This window comes from Cervus elaphus, chromosome 9 (genome assembly GCF_910594005.1).
Source record: "Cervus elaphus chromosome 9, mCerEla1.1, whole genome shotgun sequence".
Taxonomy (NCBI): Eukaryota; Metazoa; Chordata; class Mammalia; order Artiodactyla; family Cervidae; genus Cervus; species Cervus elaphus.
The window spans coordinates 40,886,543-40,909,432 of NC_057823.1; the positions used below are offsets into that span (position 1 = coordinate 40,886,543).

At 52.7% G+C, this 22,890-nt stretch overlaps 1 protein-coding gene across 2 annotated transcripts in view; it reads right to left on the minus strand.

Moving 5' to 3' along the window:
• COL23A1 (collagen type XXIII alpha 1 chain) overlaps positions 1-22,890 on the minus strand; it is a 382,617-nt gene that overhangs the window by 9,495 nt on the left and 350,232 nt on the right. The window contains exons 6-17 of one of the 2 annotated variants that reach the window (XM_043912438.1): positions 16,574-16,600; positions 15,128-15,154; positions 13,751-13,777; positions 9,540-9,656; positions 8,501-8,536; positions 8,064-8,090; positions 6,339-6,392; positions 5,335-5,379; positions 3,834-3,911; positions 1,723-1,776; positions 1,071-1,115; positions 151-240 (exon numbers count right to left, since the gene is read on the minus strand). In XM_043912438.1, the coding sequence (XP_043768373.1) occupies positions 151-240; positions 1,071-1,115; positions 1,723-1,776; positions 3,834-3,911; positions 5,335-5,379; positions 6,339-6,392; positions 8,064-8,090; positions 8,501-8,536; positions 9,540-9,656; positions 13,751-13,777; positions 15,128-15,154; positions 16,574-16,600 (627 nt within the window). The remainder of the gene's footprint in view (positions 1-150; positions 241-1,070; positions 1,116-1,722; positions 1,777-3,833; positions 3,912-5,334; positions 5,380-6,338; positions 6,393-8,063; positions 8,091-8,500; positions 8,537-9,539; positions 9,657-13,750; positions 13,778-15,127; positions 15,155-16,573; positions 16,601-22,890) is intronic. The other variant, XM_043912439.1, reaches the window with a different exon arrangement.

A 22,890-nucleotide genomic window follows, 5' to 3' on the forward strand; every position in this document is an offset into this window, starting at 1 on the left:
TCTCTTCAAAGGCCCAGTGGGCTGGGGCTGAGACTGGGCTGAGACTAGGATTGCAGAGTCCCAGCCCCTGGCAGCCACCGTGGGGGGCATGCATTCACCTTGGGACCCTCACATCGGGCAAGTAGCAGTGGGGATTACCCAGCTACCTACCGGGAGGCCTGACAAGCCCATTTCTCCTGCTTCCCCTTTGGGTCCTGCTGGTCCAGCTTCTCCTGGGTCTCCTTTCTGTCCTTTGAGACCCTGAAAATCACAGAACAAGATACAATAGGCACTTTCCCTCCCCCCATGCAGAGCTTATTCTAAGCCAGGCCAGACCCTCCCTTCTTCCTTGTGGGTCCTCTCCTGCAGACCAAGTGATGGATGAACAGAGGGGCCTGGCTGGCAACACAGAGGGGCAGTCCCCGCCTGTCTTACTGCAAGCAGGGCTGCAGGGTGGGGTAGGGGGCAGAGGGGGTAGAGCAAGTAGGACTGGGTAGCTACTGAGGGGGTGCATATGGGGTCAGGGCCAACCCTGTGCTCACATCTCAGGAGCCAATGGTGAGAGCCCCCAACCCCATATACAAACAACCATCCCTCAGTTACCCAACCAGCTGCTGCTGCTGCTGCAGTCCTTCATTCAACTGACTGTATAATGTCCACTCTATGCCACACACCAGGGACCCAGCGCTAAAGGCAGATCCACGAATGTTAAGTGATACCCACGGACACTGTCCTGTCTAGGCATTATCATACACATGCGTGTGTACTTACACTAATACTAATAATGACAGTGAGATGACTCTTTGCTATTATATGCCAGGCACTACTCTCGAGTGTGTTCCATGTGCCGTTATTTAACCCTCAGCCCTTTTACCATCTTCAGGAATGGAGGGACCAAGGAACCGGGGCTGCCAGAAAGTGAGTAGCTTGCCTGAGGTCCATGGGCAGAACCGGGATTTGCACACAGGCTCCAGAGCAAATGTTCTGTTTTCTAGAACTCTGCACGCACGCATGCAGACACACACACACGCACACACTCAGCGACACAGCATCAGGCACAGCATCACCAAGGAAACGAAAGGCCCAGAGACCTTTTCTCCATCGATTCCAGGAGCACCAGGCAATCCGAGTTCGCCCTGGAAGGGAACAGACAGCAAGGCGGGGGTTATGGTGCCCCGGCCCGTGGCAGGGATTTGTGGCCAGCCTGCCTCCTCTGACCAGCACACTGGCCCTGGGTTGGGTCCCTGAGGTTGAACCTTCAGGAAGAAGCTCACTGCGTGCTTAGCACAGTGCCAGGCACAAGCCACCCCCTTCTCCATTTCCTCAGTCCCTATGGGCAGGTGTGGCCATGGCTGTAGTAGGTGGAAGCCGAGGGTCCAGGCCACATAGCCCAGGGATAATGGCCGGGACCAGATCTTGCCTGATTTTAAAGTTGGGCTCCTTCTCCTGAGCCAAGTGGGCAGGTGTGAACGATACACACAGGCCATAGGAATGGCTCTGTAACCTCAGGACTTTGTAACATCACAGGGGGCCCATTTATGGATTATATGTGTGAATGAGGCATTGCAGGGAGAAGCTAGGGCCAGGAAGAAGGTACCCTGCAGGAAGGAGTAGGGCCACTTCCTCTGAGCCCTAGAGGCCAGGCCAAGGTGCTGGGAGAGAGGCAGAGGCAGAGAGGAGACCCTGGAGGCGGGCCCTGGAGACAGAGACCTGGGGGGACCACACAGTTACGTCTGCACTGACCTTGGCTCCGGGGATCCCTGGTGGCCCTGGGGGCCCCTGTGGCCCAGGAGGACCCTGTGTGTGAAAGTCAAGGGGTCAGTGTTTAGGTGGGGCCTCCCCATCACTGCCCACCCACCTCTCCATCTTGAGGCCGCAGATCATATAGCCCCCTTCCCACCTAGTCAGGTCAGGCCTATGTCTTGGGGGAGGCCAGGCAGATGGCACCAGGTATCGGGTAAGACAGCACAGTGTCTACCCCTCTGCCCTCAGTATACATTTCATCACAATACACTCCTGCTCAATCCCATGATAGCTCTGCACTGCCTCTACAAGCAAATGTAAATCCAACCCCTGCTGGCACTCAAAGCCAGCCCCAAATCATATCCCAGCAGAGGCCCAGCACTGTGCTCTCTGCCTCTCCTGTGAACTCTGGTGCTGTGCGCTGCTCCCGGGCATCCCTTGGTTTCACGGGGAGGGGACCGTATCTTCAGTCCCGAGCTCCTGTCCCTGCCCAGGCTTCCCTCAGGCCACCTGCCCATCATCGCCCCCACCCGCCCCCATGCCCCCTCACAAAGGCTGCTGTCACCCAGCTCCCAGTCCGGCAAGCCCCAGGCCTCTTCCCTTCACCTCCTCTCACCTACCCGCCTCCTCCTTTTAAAAAATTGAAGTATAGTTGATATGCAATATTATATATGACATACAATATTATAATCACTATAATATAGTGCTTCAAATCACTGTCCAAGGTTATACTCATTTATAGTTATTATAAAATATTGGTTATATTCCCTGTGTTGTTCAACATATCCTCATAGCTTATTTTATACATAATAGTTTGTACCTCTTAATCCCTTCCCTCTATCATCCCTTCCCCCTTCCCTCTCCCCACTGGTCCTCACTAGTTTGTTCTCCATATCTGTGCATCTGCTTATTTTTTTTGTTGTTGTTATATTCACTAGTTTGTTGTATTTTTTTAGATTTCACATATAAGTGATATCATATAGTATTTGTCTTTGTCTGATTTATTTCACTTAGCATAAATCTCTCCAAATCCATCCATACTGCTGCAAATGGCAATTTTTTTAATAGCTGAGTAGTATTCCAGTGTGTGTGTGTGTGTGTGTACACATCTTTATCCATTCATCTGTTGATGGATGCTAAGGTTCTTCCATAACTTGCAACCTGCCCCTTCCTGTCGGTGCCTCCATTGAGATGCCCTGGTCTTACTCCTTCCTGCATTCCACCCACCCTCCTCCAGATTCAGGCCCAGCACCTGCTTTCCCGGTGGCCTCTCTGCCTCCAGTGACTCCACCTTCCGCACCATTCCCCAGCTAGCCTGCCCCTCAGTGTGTTTTTTGACTTCACCCCTCTATGTCTGCCCAACGAATCCAGTCATCCTCCCCGCCTGGCATCCACAACCCACCTCCCCCCTTCTCTGCACTCTTAGGGCTTCTCCTTGCGGCTCTGGCACAACCACGCACAGGCACACCCCTGGGCCACGTCACACCACACCACGCCGTGCAGGCCTGGGGTGGGCACCACTACCATCAGCCTGGGCATCCCTGAGGCCTGTGGGAGATAGCTGAAATTGAAGCCCAGGTGGGATTCGGTGCTGACCCCCAGTCTTTGAGGACCATCTCCCCCCATCCCAGCTCCTCTCTCCAGTACCTCTGAGCAGCTGGCCCCCTACCCTTCTCTCCAACTGGTGATGGGTCGCGGGTTTGCCTAGTGCTGGGACAGGGCTGAGGCCACACAACTCCCGAGTCTCCTGGAGCAGGCCTTGCCACACTCTTCTTTCTCACCCAGGGGTTGTTAGGAGATCCAGCCTTCCAGCCTCTGGTTCCTAGAAAGGCCCCGAGAGGCCCTGCCTCTTGCTTCTGAAGGGCGGGCTGCCCTTTTTTGCCTCGGCCTCTGAGGAGCCCAGGGCCACATGGGCCCATTTACAGTGGCTCTCTCAGCACTGTGTGGGACTCCACACAGTACTGATTTCCATATTAGGTACCTGGTGAAGTTACCTAATATGTGTTAAGTCTCTGTGTTAAGCTACCCCTGGTCCCTTGTGTAAAAAAGTGTGCAAAGTGAGTGGATATTCCCCCAGGAAAGAAATGCTAGGGGTCCACCAGGAACGCTACCTTAAGTGCGTCCAAGATCCTGCCATCGTAGTCAATTACCACTGTGTCTCCTTGTTCACCCTTGAGGCCTGGGGGACCCTGAGGCAGGAAGAAGAGGAAGAATTTCAGGGAAGAGCATGGTGGGCATTTTTGTTTTGCCCCGAGAACCTAGTAACTGGGGCTGCATACAGGCCTGTGAACTGTGGGCCAGGTCTCAGCTAGACCCTGGGCAGCCCCCAGCATGGTGTCTTCTCGAATTCTCTCAGGAACTGGCACCCTGGCTCACTGAGTGAGCATTCTGCAGGCCAGGCAGGGGGTTACATGAGGGAGAGGGGAGGCCTGGGGCCGGCTGAGGAGCACACCTCCACCACGTCTGGAGGTGGCTGTGATTTGCCTTTGCGTGAGAACCGAAGCCCACTGAGGCTCGTCCTTGAGAGAAAACGGAGAGCCTGACTTTGATGTGAAGTGCTTCAGATTTTTAAATGTTGGCAAACAAAAACACCCAAACCCTCCCAAACACCGTGCAGGCCAACTACAGACCTGCAGCTGGAGGCTGCCCTCGTACCTCAGTTTCTTAACCTCGGGGGGAGGCTGCACGCATTAGGCGCTGACACTCCCATTCACTCCCAGTTCTGAGTCCACACCCACCCACGCGCATGTCCACACGTATGTGTCTGCACACGCACTTGTCGACACAGGCACAGACGTGTGCCCTGCTGTCGGCCTCACCTTTCCCCTCTGAACCTCCCCTCGCCCCTGGACTCTTCTCTGCTAGAGCAGCAGGGGACGTGAGCACTCTGGTCAGGCTTGAGGCCGGCTGCACCAGAGAAGAGACCTGGCCAGGGCCTCATTTGCCAGCTGCCTCCATAGTCATGGCCTGTATGGAACCGTAAGGTGTACACTGAACTGCCACCCTCAGTGTTTAACCCAACTCCCCGGCCATCTGCACCACCAGGCTGCCAGCTTAGACCTTTGTCTTGGAGGAGGGAGGCAGCCTGTGGGAGCATGAGGGGGATGTGATTGCTCGAGATCACAGGGCCAAGAACAAGGTGTGCTGATAGGGGCTCATCACGAAAGATCTGGGACCAGTTGTGGTGGCTGTGCTCCAGCGACAGAGGTGAACTGTGAAGTGGGGTGGGGGAAAGGCAAGGCCCCCATACGTCATGTAGGATAACGCCATCCATGACATATTGAAGTCTATGTTGAATGTGCCAAGGAAAAGAGTCTAGGAGGGCAGACACTTGCCTGGGGAGGAGGAGAAGAGGGAGGAGGATGGGACTCTTCTTTTCACATCCACAACTGAACATTTTACCCAAAGCATGTATTAAGGATTAAACAGCAAAAAAAAAAAAAAAAAAAAAAAAAACCAACCCAATCCACTAATGAAATATTAGTATTAAAAAAAAAAAGACTCCAAGTTCTTGGAGCACCAGTGCTCCTCTGGGGTATCTGGGGACGGGGACTTCGGAAGGAATCAGGTCCCTGGATCTCACTGGTGTGGCTGGGGTGGGGGACTGCTTACCCGCTGCCCCGCGGCTCCATCAGTGCCTGGGTGGCCGGGCTCCCCCTGTGGAGACACGTGGCTGCAGCCAGGTGTGTATGGCTGAAGCTAAAAGTTCCCCTGCCCCCTCCAGTCCCCTCTTCCCCAAAGAGCACAGGGCTGAATGGCTGTGACTGGCATCTCCCAAGTTGAGGGAGGAACTGTGGGACCCTCCTCTGACCCCTTGTTGTGTAGACAAGATGGGCCACTGAGGCCCAGGGGCCCAAGGCTACACGGTGAAGGCCTTGTCACTACTTGAGACCACCTGACTCCAGGCCAGCCTCTGATTGCCAGGGCCCAGACCCTTGGGCCAGGGACCTTCTGGACTCCCAGCTTAAAAGGGTAGATTGGAGGTGAAACCAGTCTCCCCCAGGATGGGCCTTCGGGAACCAGAGCAGCTCACATGATGTCTCCTTGGGCCCCAGGGCTCTGTCTGTGCCATTCTCTACCTGAGGTCCCCTTGCTCCCTGACTGGCCCTGCAACAGAGGCGTCTGCTGTGGAGCTTCCAGGCTCTGCAGGCTTCCAGAGGAGGTCCTGAGAACCTGCCCGAGCCCGCCCTGGGGTGGGGGTGGTGAATTCAGTACAGCCCCATGGACTCAGGCCCCAGGCCCCCTCTGGTTTGGTTGGAGAAGCTCAGGGGCTCAGTCAGGTTAGAAGAAGCCTGGCCAGGATTTGGCTGTTGTCTTAAGGGGATGAGGGACCAGGGAACACAGCCAGTTCCTGGCTCGGGGGAAGGGCAGAGTGGGGCCACTTGAGATGGGAGCCAGAGGACTTGAGGGCATAAGGGGAGGCCAGTGGTCTGGATGATTTGCCAGGCCTGTTGGTGAGTGGGACCCTGGCCTTCCTGCTGGCCTCCCTCTGGCCTGCCCTAGTCATCAGCCCACGTGCCTGTGATGTAAAAGGGTTGGGTAGGCGCTTCACCAGGCAGGTGGGAACTGGGGAGATGGGAGGCAGGGGGACCACTGGAGGAGGGATGTGTACCTACCTTGGGCCCTGGGGGTCCGGAGAGCCCTGGTTGGCCTGGTATCCCGTCATCCCCCTGAAGAGAGAACAGTGGAGGTTGCAGCCTTCAGACTTGGATGCATTGGCTGGGTCCTCTGGCAGTCAGCTGGCCATCCCCGCTCTGCACTTCCTAGCACACCAGTCCACTCCTGGTAGTGGCACTGATCACACTGGGTCAGCAGGGCAGTGCTCCCTCCCCTCCTTGTCCCTCGAGGGCAGGGGTGGGGTAAGACCTGCTTCTGTCCCCTGTCCCCACAAGCTGAGTAGGTGTGTGCAAAAGGAATGGATTGGCTGAAGGAGAGGTAATTCATTCCCTCCGTCAACAAACATCTCTGAGCACCCTCTGCAGGCCAGGCAGACAATATTCCTGCTCAATGGGTCAGAGGAGACCAAGGGCCAGGAAATATCCAGATAAATTCATAGCCTCATGTTGGGTAGTGGATGTGCCAGGAAGAGAATATAAAGGAATGGCGGGATAGAGAGGGACTCAGGGGGAGTGTGGGCTTCAGTAGATGGCTGGGGATGGCCCTTCGGAGGAGGGCACAGCTTTGCTGAGAACAGTATGAGGAGGAGGAGGCCCGTCCATGGGAAACAATGGGGGAATATCAATCAGGGTCAGTGGTTCCCAAACCCGAGTGCACGTTAGCACCTGAGGGCTGCTTGAACAGAGCATGCCCACGTCTAGTGTCTCTGACTCAGTGCCTTTGGGCCCCAAACACGCGGGTCTAATGAGGCCCAATGATGATGATGATACTGCTGGTCCAGGGATCACACTTTGAGAACCAATTTGATGTGGGAACGAATGATGTGCCTGAGTAATTCTATGTGTTTGATGTATTTCTCTAAGAATGAGTGAATGAATGAATGAACGAATGAATGTGATCCTGACTTCTGAGATAGGTAAGAGTAGCCACCCACAGTGAGGACTTGGGTTTGGTCCCACTGTGCCCAGCCCCTGCTTTTATCTCCAGCCACTTCCCACATCCCTGCCAAGAAGGCCCTCCACAGCCGCCCCCATCTTCTTCCCAGAAACACTGGGCTCACCCTGGTCAGATCCACCTGGACACCAGGCTCCTCCTCCACTGGTAGAAGTGACTCTGATGACCTCCACCCAGCATAGCCCATAGACCCTGAGCTCCTCGGAGAGATTCACACAGGTGATGGGGCTGATAGTCCTGGACTCCACTCTGACCCTGACCTGGTCCTTCCCAAGCTGAGTGATCCTGGGCAAGTTAATGCTCATGGGGGCTGTGATGCCCCCAGTCTCAGAAGGTGGTTGCGAGATTAGAGGGAATGCATTGAAGGCCCTCAGCTCCCAGAAGATGCTCACTAAAGATAGCTCCTTCCCCCCCACTTTCTCTCCTGCCCAGTCCAGGGGCCCTGGCTCCTGGAGGAGGACCATAGCCTGCCTTCCACCCTGGCAGGTGCTGCTCAAGGAAGGAAGAAAAGACAGCTGATAAGCTAATGGGTTTTATTATTCAATCCTCACAACCTGCTGTGAAGGTAAGGTAGGAAAAATCTATCATAACCTCATTTGACAGAGAAGTAAACTGAGGCCCAGAGAGGAGATGAAGTTACTTGTTCAAGGTTATAGAACTTGGTCTTCTAACCCTGCTGCTTTGGCTTCAGTGGGGGAGGAGGAGGAGAAAGTGGTGGGCTGAAGGAGTCCCCTATGCCCAGGCCTGAGACAGGAGTGAGAGGCACTTACCTTGGGCCCTGGGGGTCCACTTGGGCCCTGGAACAAGAGAAGAAGGGGTGTTAGACATCATCCCAGAGGCTGCACCTGGGTTGTCTTCCTTAACATCCTTGTTTTATAAAGGGTGACATCAAGTCCCAGAGGGTGGCAGAGCTGTCTCCGGAACCCAGCTGAGCCACCTGTTCGTATCTTGGACAGAAATCTGCATTAGACCCCAAGCCGTGATGAGTGGACTGCAGGCTCTCTCCCAGGGGTGTGGGGTTGTGAGAATTTTGCTGGGGTTGGGGTCCTGGCCCATCTGCTCCCCAGTGGTGGGGGGGGGCAGGAGCCCAGGTGTGCATGCTGGGCTGCATGCCCAGTCCCGCTGTGGGTGTGCAGGGGAGAGGAGCTTCCGGGCCTTGAACCATGGTCCTGCCTGTCCAGGCCTCTGAAATGCCCTGGATACTGACCGTTGCACCATCTTGTCCAGCTTCTCCTTTGGGACCCTGAGGAGGCATAAGAGAAGAGCACTGAGGTGGCGTGGGGTGGGGGTGTCACAGTTGCCTGAGCCTGCATCTCCTGCCAGACCCTGGGCTGGGGCTGCAAGTACATTCTCTCATGCAAGTACATTTTCGTCCTCACCAAACCTCTGAAAAGTGGGTGTCATTGTCCTCACCTCACAGATGAGAAAGCTGAGGCCCAGGGAGTTATGTGCCCAGCACGACAAGGAATCGGTGAGCCCGTTGAGTAGTTGCCCTGATAGGGAACCCTGGAGGCAGTCTAGGGGAGGTGCCAGCTCTGCACTGGAGGGGAAGCATGGTCCAACCTGAGCCCCTGGGGGAAGGAAAGGGGGCGGCACAATGGGGTCTGACCCCGCTGTTTGGGTTAGGACTAAGGGAGGACAACAGTGGCTTCATACTAGGGAGAAAGACAGAGAGAGATGGAAAGAAAAGAGAGAGAGAGGGAGAAGAGGTTGGTAGAGAGCTGCAGAGACAGGATCTCAGGGTCAGGATTGGGACTGAGATTATAACCAAGGTCAGAATCTATGTGCAGTTAGAGAGTGGGGTTAAGAGTTGGATCAGAGTCTGTAGGCGTGAGTTAGGGTTTGGATAACAGTCTGAACTGGGGGTGTGGATCTGGATTTGGAAATGAGTTTGGGGTCAGACCTGGGTTTGATTCCTGGGTTGGGAAGATCTCCTGGAGAAGGAAATGGCAACCCACTCCAGTATTCTTGGCTGGGAAATCCCATGGACAGAGGAGAGGAGCCTAGAGGGCTACAGTCCATGGGGTCACAAAGAATCTGACATGACTGAGCAACTAACACTTTCTCTTTCACTTGGGATCAAGGCCTACGTTGGGGTCAAGGACCTGGCTTGTGTTAGATTAACGTGTGATTGGAATAGGAGTCTGGGCTGGGGCTGGGGACAGGATAGGGTGGGGGTTGGTTCTGGGATCAGGGTTGGGAGGTTTACCACATCCCGTGTGGTCCAGCTCCACGCTCGCTCTTACCACTGGGCCTGGTGCTCCCCTGGGGCCATCTTTCCCAGTGTCGCCAGGAGGGCCCCGGGCCCCAGGCGGTCCTGGGGGCCCTGGAGGCCCAGCAGCTCCATCTTGCCCAGGATCTCCCTGAAAGAGATGGGGCCAGCATGACTCTGAGGGTGGGCAGAGGGAGTTCTGGCCTCCAGAGAGAGGAGAGAGAGAGGCCTCCTCATAGGGGCGGCCAGATGCCTTCGCCTTCCCAGCGTGTGGCCAGCTTGGAGGGAAGGGCCTTGTTACTGGGCCTCTTGCTACTTCTTGGTATACAAAGGGACAGGACAGGTCCCTTGGTATATAAAGGGACATGACCTACACCTCTGCATAAGAGGCCAATAGGATCTCGTACCCTCCACGGTATGCATCATTGCTCCAGCTGTCAGTGCCTGAAGCCCAGCTATGGAGTTTAGGTGAGAGATGAGACATATCAGGTGTGGGACAAAACACATGTGCCCAAACAGCTCCCTTCCTCTTGGAAGGGAGGGGACTGTTTGCCTCCTGAAAGACCTTCCTGGTCGCTCAGCTCCTGCTTTATTAAGTGCTAGAGGCACACTCTCGGGCATTGGTCCCAGAGAAACACTGAAAATATTGAAAATTAGAAACATGTCCACACAAAAACCCATACGTGAACGTTCACAGCAGCTTTATTCACAATAGCGCCTCACGAGAAACAATCCAGATGTCCTTCAATGGTTAATGGTTAACCAGCTGGGGTCCATCCATATCACGGAACACTGCTCAGCAATAAATAAAAAGAACCAGAGCACTGACACACGCAACAGCATGGATGCGTCTCAGGAGATTCATGCGGAGTGAAAAAAGCCAGCCTTAAAGATGGCTACTAGATGACTGCATCTACGCGAGACTCTTGGAATGCAAATTTATGGAGACGGAGCACCGATCAGCAGTTGCCAGGGGTTAGGGATGGGGGCTGGAAAGGAGATAATTACAGCTATGGATGGAGAGCAGGAAGGCTTTTGGTGTGGTGGTTGCACAAATCTCAAGAGTGATAAAATTGCATGGAAATACACAGATGCACAAATAAGTAAAATGGGTGAAATTGGAATAAGGTTGGTGTATTACATCTATGTCAGTTTCCTGGTCATGGGATTGTACTATAGCAATGTAAGATGTCACCATTGAGGGAAGCTGGATGATGGGTACAGGGGGTATTATTTATTACAACTGCATGTGAATCTATAATTATCTTAAAAAAACAAAAAAGCGACAAAGGGCCACACCATGTCTCTCTCGCAGCACCCAATCTCTGACTCTCGGCTATGTTAGTAACGGGTTAGACCTCAGGCAGCCAGAGCCCTCACCTTGTGGCAGGTCCCCGCGAGGAGGAGACTGCAGAGCCCCTGGCACTTTCTGCCGCTCTTGGGGGCGCCTGCCCAGTACTGGCTCAGGGCACAGTAATGGGGCATCCCTGGCTCACAGCGCCAACAACTCCCAACCCACCTCTTGCCAAGAAAGGAAGAAGGCTTTTGTAGATCCGGCCCCTGCTGCGTGTCCAGCGCCGAGGGGTGAGGTTGTCTCACCCAACCCTGTGACCACCTGGCCAGGGCACTGCTACTTTTTTAACAGATGAGGAAGCCAGGGGTCAGAGAATGTAATAATTTACCCAGGGTTACAGAGTTAGGAAAGGGAGTGTCTCTTCTGGCCACTGAGGCGAGAGTCTCTTTTAGACAGTTTTTTTCAATCTGTGGACCCCACGATATGAGAAAATTTGCCTCTCTAGACCAGAGCACATATGACATAGCTCACTTGTCTTCCCAATTAAAAAATTAACTGAAGTTCTCAATGTCCACCACACAGATCTTCTGACCAGTCTGACTTAGCCAGGGTCCTCACCAAGAGAATAGAACTCCAGCCAAAAGACAACAGAGTTTGAAAATGTTACCCAATGAGAGGGGCAGTGGTGGTGGGTGATTCCTGTCTCATTTTACCCTGTGTTAGGGATCAGTTGCTAAACAATTCAAAGGCTCAGGGTGGGAACCATTGATCTGGACTCTCCTTATCAAGGCAGAAAATGAATGTCGACACTCGAGCATGTTCTAGAGGGTGTTTAACTTGTGAGGTACTTGGAATGAGGCTGGACACCCTTCCCCCCCAGGATCGGATGGCTGAGGTCTCCCCCTAGGAACGCGGGATGAGTCGAGGGGAGCGTGCACATCAGCAGCCCAGACTCGGCCAGTCTACCTTGAGGATGCGGCGACCGTACACGTGATGGTCTCTACTTATAAAGTCCGGACTGAGCCTCGGGAAGACCATCTAGTCAGCAAACAGGTGTTTGATGAGAAAGGCAGGAGAGTGATTTGGAAACCACCAGGCTATTTCTGGAGGCAAAACCACTTAACCCAGCCTGGAGAGAGGAAGGGCATTGGAAGTGACGGTCCACAGTGAGAGGGTTACAGGCAGGAAGGCCAGGGGTCTCCAAATGGAGGAAATAGGCTGCAAGTGTCAGACATTTTTTATCTTTCTCTTAAGCGTCAGGAGGAAACAAACAAGTGTCAGATTTTTTTCCTTCTCTATACAAATTTAAAAAGAGGTTTCTCTTAAAATTTTGTGTTGCGATGATGACACCTGGCTCCACCTGAACTTAACTTTTCTCAAACCTTGAGCTAACCGAGGTGTTTTTCTAATGGATATGTTTGTCTTCAGCTATGTTAATGAACTATGTATTTACCCTAGACTCTGTCTTTCTTCAAGTTGGTTCTGCTTAAGACTCAGAACCAATAAGGGCTCAACAAACCTGTTTTACTCATACATTGTTCTCCTAATCTATGTTAATGAAACTATATATTTACTTGGAAACTTCCCATTCTTCAAGATTCATGTCAATCCTTTTATGGTCTGGGATGACTCACCTGGTGCCAATATTATCTCAAAATGCATGTTGTAGCTGAGGGGCCTGGTGCCACTCTGAGTTTTGAGACACCTCCTTTCTCTAATTAACAGCTCGCTGATAGGGATATAACATACTGCTAAAGGCTAGCAGGGGGGCACTCTTTCTGCCCCCTTCTGATGTCTATGTCAGAAGCTTTCTCTATCACTTTTATAGTTTAATAAAACTTTATTACACAAAAGCTCTGAGTGATCAAGCCCCTTCACTGGCCCCCGATTGAATTCTTCTCCTCCAGAGGCCAAGAACCCCTGCATCTTTCGTGGTTCAGCAATAACCTTTTAACAGTCTCCAAAGAGGGCTGCTATGCTTGATCCCATCCCTCGGGTTCTTCTGCAAAGGGACCTCGCCCTCCCTTAAGAGCTGGAGTCCATTTCTTCACCCTCTTGACTTGGATGGGTCCTGTGACTTCTGTGACCAACAGAATGCTGTGGACACGATGCTGTGTCCCTTCTGGAGGTGGCTCTTAACTGGCCTCCCGCCTCTTGGAATGCTGCTCTTGGGACGGCCCTTCTCCCACCAGGCTGGGAGAGGCCTGAGCCACACAGAGATCCATGAGCGGGCATCTCCGGCTGAGCTCCCCACCAATAGCCACATGAATTGCCAAGACATGTTTTGTGGAGTCCATGGAGCCCATCCAGCGGGAGTCCTCGCTCTGCTTCAGACTCTGTTGAGGAGACCCCTGGTTTGGCAGGAGGCACTTCTGGGTACCCAGGCCCAGGGGGCATGGAGGGCTAGAGGAGACTCTGATCTACTGTTCCCACTCAGCTGGGTACCCACTTTCCTGATTGCCATGAACCTTCATTTCAGGGGCTTGGGATATAGGACGTCACCCCCACTCACAGTGGGAGAAACTGAGTCTCAGAGGAGGAGGTGATTCACTTCATGTCACTCGGCTGGTAAGCGACAGAATTGAACTCTGGGCTCAGGGCATCTGGCTCCAACCACAGCCTTCCCTCTTCCTGGGTGCAGGCTGCTCTCAGGAAGATCAGTCTCTAGTCTGGGCCCGGTGCCAGCCCCACTTTCTGCCTATCTATGGTGATAAGGGTGACCAGGATGTCTGCTTGTCTGTGCAGAGAATGGAAGCTTTGGCCAAATCAAGGTGCTTCGGGCTTCTACCCGATGGCTGCTTAAATAAAAACAGGCAGCAAGATAGATCACGGGTGGGGAGGGGGCTGTCACTCACTTCTTTCTGTGATAAGCAAAGGGACCCAGAAGAAACACTTATTATGATATAAAACAAACCACGTGGGGCCAGGGGAGGGTCTTGCTTGGTTCTTACCTGGGGGCCAAAGTCTCCTGGTGCACCCTAGGAACAAAAAACAGGATGATACATCACCACTACTTCTATTACTTCTACACATGTGTGGAGGATCTGCTCTGTGCTCAGTGATTCACATACATGGTCTCACTCCAATTCCAACAAATATAACAGACATGCTCTATGTTATCTCCATTTCCATTGAGGAAACTGAGGCACAGAAAGGCTAAGTAACTTGCCCAAGGTCACACAGCTAGCAGAGCCGGGGCTTGGAGTGAGGCGGTCCTCTATCTATTGCCAGCCTCTGGACACAGCGGAATAGAACCCTCGAACTTCCAGATAATGATGGATGAGAACTGATTCACCGCTTGAAGTCACCAAGCTTTGGAGCAGTGTGCTATGTAGCGGTAGATGCCAAGACAACAATTTCTCTCTGATTTCAAGAGAGAGGTCTCCCTGCCTTCCTCATTTCTACGACTCAGTGGCATTAGCCAGAACTGGCATGAAGGTAACCACTCCACCTACCAGCTGGTGCCTATTCTTTGTTCATCTACAAAGAACACTTAGTCCGTTACCTTGCGCAGTCTTCTGCATGAGAAGTTGGTTTTAATTTACAGATGGAGTAACTTGCCAAAGATGACACAGTTGCAGTGGAGCTGGAATGCACACCTGAGGCTCCAAACACCAGATCCTGTGCCTTGCTCAGCCCTGATGGTGGACGGGAACCCTGGCTATTCTGACCCACACAGGGCATATGGCAGTGGGCGTTGTGGGTGGCGCAGCACAGCCTGGCCCTGTCCTGCTTAAGAAGTGTCTGTTGGTTCTACCACACCCAGGGCTGTTCTGGCTCCTGACTCCACTGTGGGACACACAGGTCTCTCCTCTCTCTTGCTCCCCTACAAGGCACCTGGAGTCCCAGCCCTCCAGGAGTCTGACTGTGACATTTAGTGCCCAAATGCCAGGGAAGTCCTTCTCACAAAGGGCTACAAATATCCTGGGGCTAGCTCTCTATCATTTGTTTTCCTGGGAGGTGTTCTCCCCACAAAGAATGCCATCAACAGTGTTCAATTCCCTGGGCTTTTCTGGTACCTTCCTCTTTTCAGGTTTGATAATTTTGGAAACCCGTCATTTTGGACAGACTATGCTTTGACTTTTGTTACACTCTGGTGCCAGAAGAACTCAGATTCAACCCTCCAGGTACTTTAACTTGTCACATGTAAGCCTTGTAACCATTTTAGGAGGTAGGCACCACTAACCCCACTTCACAGATGAAGAAACTGAGGCTCCGGGAGGGGATGTGCCTTGCCCAAGATCACACCCTGGGACTGGGGTTTGAAGGCAGGTTTCTGGCCTCCTTTTTCAGCCTACCACATCTGGACAGCCTCCAGCATCACTTACCTTTTCCCCTTTGGGGCCTGGAAGTCCCTGGAGAAGGGAGACAGAGAAAGAACATGGGTGAGTAAAGAGGACTAGGCTGACCCCCTTCTGGTTTCCCTGAGGCTCTGAGGGCAGAAAGGCCTGTGAGGCTGAGCAGAGCTGTGAGTGGCTGAGTGAAAAGACATGGGAACCTATCAGCCTTGAGCTGCCCGTGCTGGCCCCAAGGAAGCTCTGCACCTCAGTCCTCACCATGAGGAAGACAGGGCACTGGGGCAGTCACTGGCGTCCTCTCTGAACGGGGGCAAATGTGCTAGTCACTCCCCCCAGAGAACAGAGCTCTCCCCGCTCAGCCCTTGCTGGGCCCAGACACCAGTGAGGAGTCACTGACTTCTGGGTCTGGAGGTATGAGAAGCTGGAGGTGGCTCCTGGCAGGCCACGGTGGTTGCCATCACCCTCTGGCTGCAGGAAATATGTCTGTTTCAGTCTTGCCAAGTTATTAACACCAGGACTTCTAGGGAAGCAGGTCAGGTCACACACAAGGCACTGGCTGTGGGGCTCAGAGACCCTGAGGTGGGGGCTAGGCTGCAGTGGGGCCAGTTGGGCGTTCACACTCTAGGTCAGGGGCCTCGATCCCTGGGATGGATCACTCCATCCCAAATCATGTTCTCTTCAGCTAGTAATGGATTCGCCCATTCACTCTTTCAACAACTCATCCATCTAGGTACTGGGTTCTTATCTCCCATCCTTCAATAATGCACCCAGCATCAGTCAGCTCTCCAATCATTTGTTAATCCATTCATTTTTCACTCAATTGTCTGCCCAACCATCATGCATGTATACATCCACAAACTCATCTACTCTTGCTTGCATCCAACTGTCTGTACAGTGTTTGATTCATCACCTCACTTGACTGTCCTTCCATCCACCCACTCATCCATCCACTCATCCGTCCATCTGTCCTTCCTTTCTTCCATCCATATCCAATTATTAATTTAATTATGCTATCTGTGTGTATCTTATTTATTCTGCTAAGGACGCCCATGGACCACCTCTGACCCAGGTGTGGAACACTCTTCAGTGTGGTGTCTGCCATCCAACTCCTGAGACTGTAAGTGAGGGGATGCTATGTGCTGAGGGCCTACTGGGAGGGCAGGCATTTTGAGGGCTGACTGGACATCAGGGACAGTGTTGTTGACAGTTTTTTGCACTCCCAGCATCCCTATGGAGAGAGGTAATATGACTGTTTGACAAAAAAAGAAGCCTCAGGCTTGGGAGGTGAAAAGGCCTCCACAAGGTTGCAGTCAGTAGGGGGTGGGGCTGGATTTGAACTCAACTCTGACAGTCAAATGGCTTCTCTCCATGTTGAACCACATTCTCAGTGGCTCCTCCCTCTGGCGTCCATGGTCATTCCCAACCCCAGGGGCAGCCCCACCCCAGGACACCTACAACTGCCCTGTTATCACTTACAGGCTTTCCATCCAGACCCAGTGGCCCCTGGAAAACGAGAAAGAGAGACAGAGAGAGCACAGAGGTTATATCTCTTCTGTGTTTTATGACCCAGAGTCACTGAGTGACGAGAGACCAAAGCCTGCCCTGAGTTCATGGTCTTGGGTACATTTCGCACGGACTCTCTGGGTTTGTTGCCCAGAACCCCCTCCTCCGAAAACAGAGCCCATTTCTCCTTCAAAGCCACCCACCTCCATCACCCCACAGGATCTGGGCATGTGACCACATTCCCTCCGCCAGGCTGAGTGGCTCAGGAATGAGTGTCACGCCTGAGACTCTGAATGGTGGAGCTTTAGCTTTGTGGTGTCTGCAGATGGCCAGTGCCCACTGCACAGAGGCCTCCACTACCTCCCCGTCACCTGTCTACACATCTGACAAAGCCTTGCTGAGCTCCGCCTCCTTGTGGGGGAACAGAGGAATCCAATGGGGGTGCCATGGACTGGGTCTGCCTGGTCTTGACCAGCCCTTGCCCGCGGGGTCTAGCTGTAAACAGTCAGTTTCCCCGGCTGGGTCTCCAGACTGCCCTGGCAGACAGTCATCCGCCAGTTCCCCAGGTGCGGCGACAATAGCTACCTCTTGGCGCCCTTGCTGAAGGGCCTCACTCCAGGAAGGAAATCAGGGCAGTTCTTAAAGCTGGTCCCCTAAGTGCTTCCGGCCACTCGCTTCACATTCAGTCAAGGGTCTGGATGTCAGGGCAATGGCCTGGGGGCAGCTGGGGTCCCAGGAGCAGGGGGAATGGGGCCATTTCAAGGGCCCAGGCCCTGGGGTCTCCTGGTGAGGTGCAATTTCAGTCCCTGCCATCTGCAGCTCGGCAGGAGCTGCACGAGCTGGCCTGTCTCCTCGGGCCAGCTCCTGCCCATCTTGACCTGGATCTGTATGAAAGGGCTCTTCTCTTCAGCAGTGCACTAAGAGTGGGCCTCGCCTGCATCTACCCACCATGGGCTCCGGCCCTCATAGGGCCATGTCCTTCTGGGCATCTCTACCTGAGACCCCTCACCCTGGCCTGGCTTCTCAGCTGCCATAACACAGAGGGCCCAGTCCCATCCTGGGTCTCTTCGGGGGCTATCAGTGGCCTCCATGCTCTGCCTGAATCGTAACAGAAGCCCTGTGTAAGGCAGGTGTTATCATTCCCATCTTACAGAGGAGGAAGCTGAGGCCCAGTGAGGGGAAGGCATTGCCCCAGGCCAGGCAGCCAGAAGAAGTGGGGACTGGTGCCCAGATGGCAGGGACTTCAATTCTGTGTGGACACAGAAGCCCATACTGCACTCAAGCCCTGGCAGTGGTCTCACCTGGCCTCTGGCCACTCTCTCCCCCTCTTGTCTGCCCTTGTATTCCTCTGTTCAAACCTCCCTTGCTCTATCCCATTGCCCATTGGATCTTGCCTGTCCCTGGACCCCCAGTCACCTTGTCCAGAGTGGTTGCCAGGGCAGACTCTGTGCCCAGGCCCTGAGTGTGTCTGTCCATCCTGCCGACCTGAGCCCAAACATAGTGCACCCGTTGCCCCTCTTTATTCTGCATGGTTTTAAAAAGTCATAATGCAGATGGAAATTAAAAAGAGATGAAGATGCAGCTTAGAACTAAGTAACATTCTTTCCTTTTCAAGATATAAGAAGGCGAGGATGTAGAGAAAAAGGAAGCCCTGTGTGTTATTGATGGGAGTAAATTGTGTAGCCACTAGGGAAAACAGTATGCAGGTTCCTTAAATAATAAAAAACAGAACCACCTTATGATCTGGCAATTCCACGTCAGGGTATTTATCCAAAAAAAATGAAAACAATAACTCAAAAAGATACCTGCACCTCCACTGCAGCATTTTTCACAATAATGAACAGAGGAACAACCTAAGTGTCCACTGATGGATAAATTGATAAGGAAGATGTGGTACACACACACACACACACACACACACACACACACAGAGAAATACTATTCAACTATAAAAAGAATGAGAGGAGCTTGCCTTTTCAACAACATGGCTGGACTGTGAAATGCATTATGTTAGTGAAAAAGTCAGGCAGAAAAAGACAAATACCACATGATCTCATTTATGAGTGAGTGAGTGAGTGGAAGTCACTCAGTTGTGTCTGACTCTTTGCGAACCCATGGACTATAGTCGATGGAATTCTCCAGGCCATGATACTGGAATGGGTAGCCTTTCCCTTCTCTGGGGGATCTTCCCAACCCAGGAATTGAACTGGGGTCTCCTGCATTGCAGGCAGATTCTTTACCAACTGAGCTATGAGGGAAGCCCTCTTTTTATGTGTGGAGTCTAACACCAAACAACAACCCAAAAAACAAGCTTATAGATAGAACAGACTGACGGTTGCCAGAAGTAGGGGGGTGGGTGAAATGGAAGAAAGGGTCAAAAGGTACAACCTTCAAGTTACAAGATAAATAAGCTCTAGGAATGTAACATACAGCAATGATGACTCTAGTTAACAATACTGTATTGTATACTTGAAAGTTACTAAGAGGGTGGATCTCCAAAGTCTTCATCACAAGAAACAAAACAAAACAGAGACTAAGGTATAGCTTAGAACTAAATGAAGCTCTTTTCTTCAAATGCCAGGGGCAGAACACAGCAGACCTCACTGCTAAGTCACCAGCAGCAGCTGGTGACATGAGCGGGCCTTGGAACTAGATTGCATGATGAGTTCAAGACACTCCTGATAAAGGCCAGGACACAGAGCAGGGCTTGCTTTGGGACTTGACTCCATTTCCTTCACAGGATCTGCCCTTGCCACAGCTCTGGGAGACTGGTGCCATGTCCCTTCCTACAGATGAAGAAGCTGAACCAGTGGGATTGTCCAAGGGCTTGAAATAGGCCCTACTCTCTATGGAACGCTCTCTCTCTCCGGCAGCACAGGGTAGCAGGAGTGACAGATGGCTATCCAGGGAATCTGGGGAGAAGGCTCATAGGCTTTGCCTTCCTGCCAGGATTTCTGGTACCTCTGACTCCCTGAGTGAGGAGACTGTCCCTGGGGAAGGGCTCTCTGGACCCTCTTTCACTTTGAGCCTCTGCCAGGCCCTGTCCCAGTTGGCGTGAGGCATGCAGTGCCATGGTGCCCTGCTTTTCTAGAAATGCCTGCTACAGAAGGGAGCCTGGGGATGTTCCCTTGGCTTCAACCGCAGAGGGGAAAGCTCAGTGCCACCACCTGTCTCTGAGAGCATTCTGAAGGCCAGACCTCAGCAGCCCCTCCTAAGAGGGACCAGCGACCTCTTGCCTTCTAGGCAGGATGCTCCCCCCTGCCACCTCTAAGACTGTCCCAGTGGGTCACTGACAGTGCAGCCTTGGTTCCCAGCTTACTAGTTTGTGAGAAGCCCCCTACGTGGCAGAAAACCAAGTTTTCAATCTGGGGTCCTGCCTGTATTTGGGGTCACAGGGCCTTTGGCTCCTGGGACTTGATAAAGTTTGTAGTTTCAGAATAATGGCAGAGAGGGCACGAAGAGCAGCAACCTTGGAAATGCCCACGGTGAGGCTGAAGGAAAGTTTCGAGTTCCTCAGGGACTCAAAGCTGGAGCTGTATGTGGAGAATCCCTTGGACAGAGGAGCCTGGCGGGCTACAGTTCATTGGGTCACAAAGTCGGACATGAGTGAAATGACGTAGCATGCACGTGGTTATATATGATGCCAAGAAGATTCCCTAGGCAAACATAGAATGGTGATGTGCAGATATTTAGAGATCAGAGGATGCTGGCCTGACTTCGGGGATGCAGCTGACCCACAGCCATGGCTTTGGTCTGTGGAGGTGGCTCTGGGCTCATCTCTGATGACACCAAGGCAGGAACGTTATGCCAAGGCCCTTGAATTCTCTGTCTGGGGAAATAGCTGGTGCTTGGAGAGGCTGCTCGGTGACCATGGATCACTGGAAGTCACTGAGGGAACTCACAGAAGGGTGGGGTGGAGGAGGAAACAGCTTGGCTTTGGAGTCAGATGGACTTGCTCAGCTTTGGGGCATGATTCTGACCCCTCTTATCCTGGGAGAGGCTGCGGCCTGGGCTGTGACCCTTAGAGGATGGGCCCTGCCCACAGTCACCCTAATACTGCTTTTACCAAACTGGTGTCCATGGAACACTGGTGTCTTGCAGGGTTTGCCTGGTGGTAAGGAATTCTATGGTCAAGTAAGGAGTTGTTGGTGAGTTACCAAGTTGTGTCCAGCTCTTTGAGACTCCAGGGACTGCAGCACTCCAGGCTTCCCTGTCCCTCACTGTCTCTTGGAGTTTGTCTAAGTTCATGTCCATTGAACCGGTGATGCCATCCAACCATCTCATCCTCTGTGGCCCTCTTCTCCTGTCTTCAATCTTTTCCAGCATCAGGGTCTTTTCCAATGAGTCAACTGTTTGCTTCAGGTGGCCAAAGTATTGGAGCTTCAGTTTCAGCATCAGTCCTTCCAAAGAGTATTCAGAGTTGATTTCCTTTAAGATTGACTGGTTTGATCTCCTTACTTTCCAAGGGACTCTTAAGAGTCTTCTCCATAGAAGACTTTTTTGAACCATAGTTAGAAAGCATCAATTCTTCAGCGTTCTGCCTTCTTTACTGTCCAACTCTCGTATTTGTACACAACTACTGGAAAGACCATAGCCTTGAATATACGGACCTTTGTTGGTAAAGTGATTTCTTTGCTTTTTTAATACACTGTCTAGGTTTGTCATAGCTATCCTGCCAAGAAGCAATCGTTTTCTAACTTCATGACTGCAGTCACCATCTGCAGTGAAGTAAGGAGTTATACCCTGTGAAATAGGTTTCTTTCCTGCAAGACTTGTCTGAGCCATCATTCTGCTTGTGGGTCTCCCAGAAGGCAATGTTCCCAGCCTCACTGGATCCCTTGTTTCAGGGCCTGGCTGGATCTGTGCAAAGCAACTCTGATGGCAGTCTGTGTGGATGAACCTGGTGTTTCCATGAGTTGGAGGGAGGTCCAAGCCTGGCCCTGAGTGCTCTGTGAGGAGGTAAACATTCTGGGGAAGGGTAGATCTAGTAGGTGGGCTGGACCAAGGTTGGACCAAGTCCAGGCTGAGTGCCCCAGCTGCTGACAAGCTGATTTTGAGCAGGAGGGGAATGTACTGGGAAGCCAGGCCATCTGGAAGAGCAGAGCCCCAGATGGGGTGGTGGCAGGGGGTCTTATCCTATCCAGACAGCCCTCCCTTCCCCGACTATCGGCAGTTCCGGCTGCTTCTCTCCCTGCATCTCCCACCAGAAGAGCCGAAGGAATGACACTGGGCAGCCGACAGAGTGAAGGCAGGACTTGGGCCTTCCCTGGGTTCAGATCCCCTCTCTGAGCCTCAGCTTCCACAGAACGGGTGATCCTGAGGGTCAGATGCCACAGCACTGTGCCTGGAGGCGCTCAGTCCCTGCTGGCTCCTTCCCCTGCCTGATCAAAGCCGTGGAATTCACCAGAGGTTTTCAACTCTTTCTGCCCTCCATGAAGCTAGACAGCTGTTTACAAGCCTGGGTTATGCTTTAAATCATTCCTCCCTGGTGCAGATCAGCTGAGCTCCAGGGCGATCCTGGATGTGTAGAAGCAAACAGAAACTTGTGCTGTGCTGAATCTCGGGCCAGGAGGACAGAGCCCCTGTGCTGGCCCATCCCCTTGCCTCGCTCAACAACCTGAGCAGCCTGGAACCTCAGTTTCCTTATCTGTAAAATGGAGGTCACGCTGTTCTCTTAAATGACAAGTTCAACATGGGTCCCAAGATAGTCTCCTTGGTCTCCTCTTTCAGATCAACCCAAGTTGTGAGACCTATAGGCAAGCAGACATGGAGTGGAGCCTGCACTGGCCCTGGGGTGGGCAGTGCTGGGGAGGGACATTTGTGTGGCTTCCGAGTGGCTGGCAGTGAGATGCAGGCTGTGCCACTGCTGACATCTCTTACCTTTGGGGGTTTGCTCCTGCCCTCATCCCTTGGGTATTTCCTAAGCAGGGTTCCATGGAGCCATCTTTCAAAAAAAATACTAGCAAGTATGGCAAAAGAGAGGAGGTTTCTTGGTGAAGTAAGTTTGGGCCATGGAGTATGCCAACTCTATCACTGGAGCTTCTCAATGTGGCCAGGGAACAAAGCCTTGGAGGGACCCCGAGGCAAAGAAATTGTGCAGACTGTTTCCTCTGTGTGAGGCTGGCTCTGTTCCTCCCTGTTAGCTGTGGCTCAGGCCTCCCAACTGGCGAGAGTATCTGTTGTACGGAATTGAATCAATACACTGGCTGTGTTTAGACGGAGACAGGAGTAAATGCTCAGACCAGCCGGAGCTGGGTGACTATCTTGCTTTCTGGTTGTAATTAATGCTG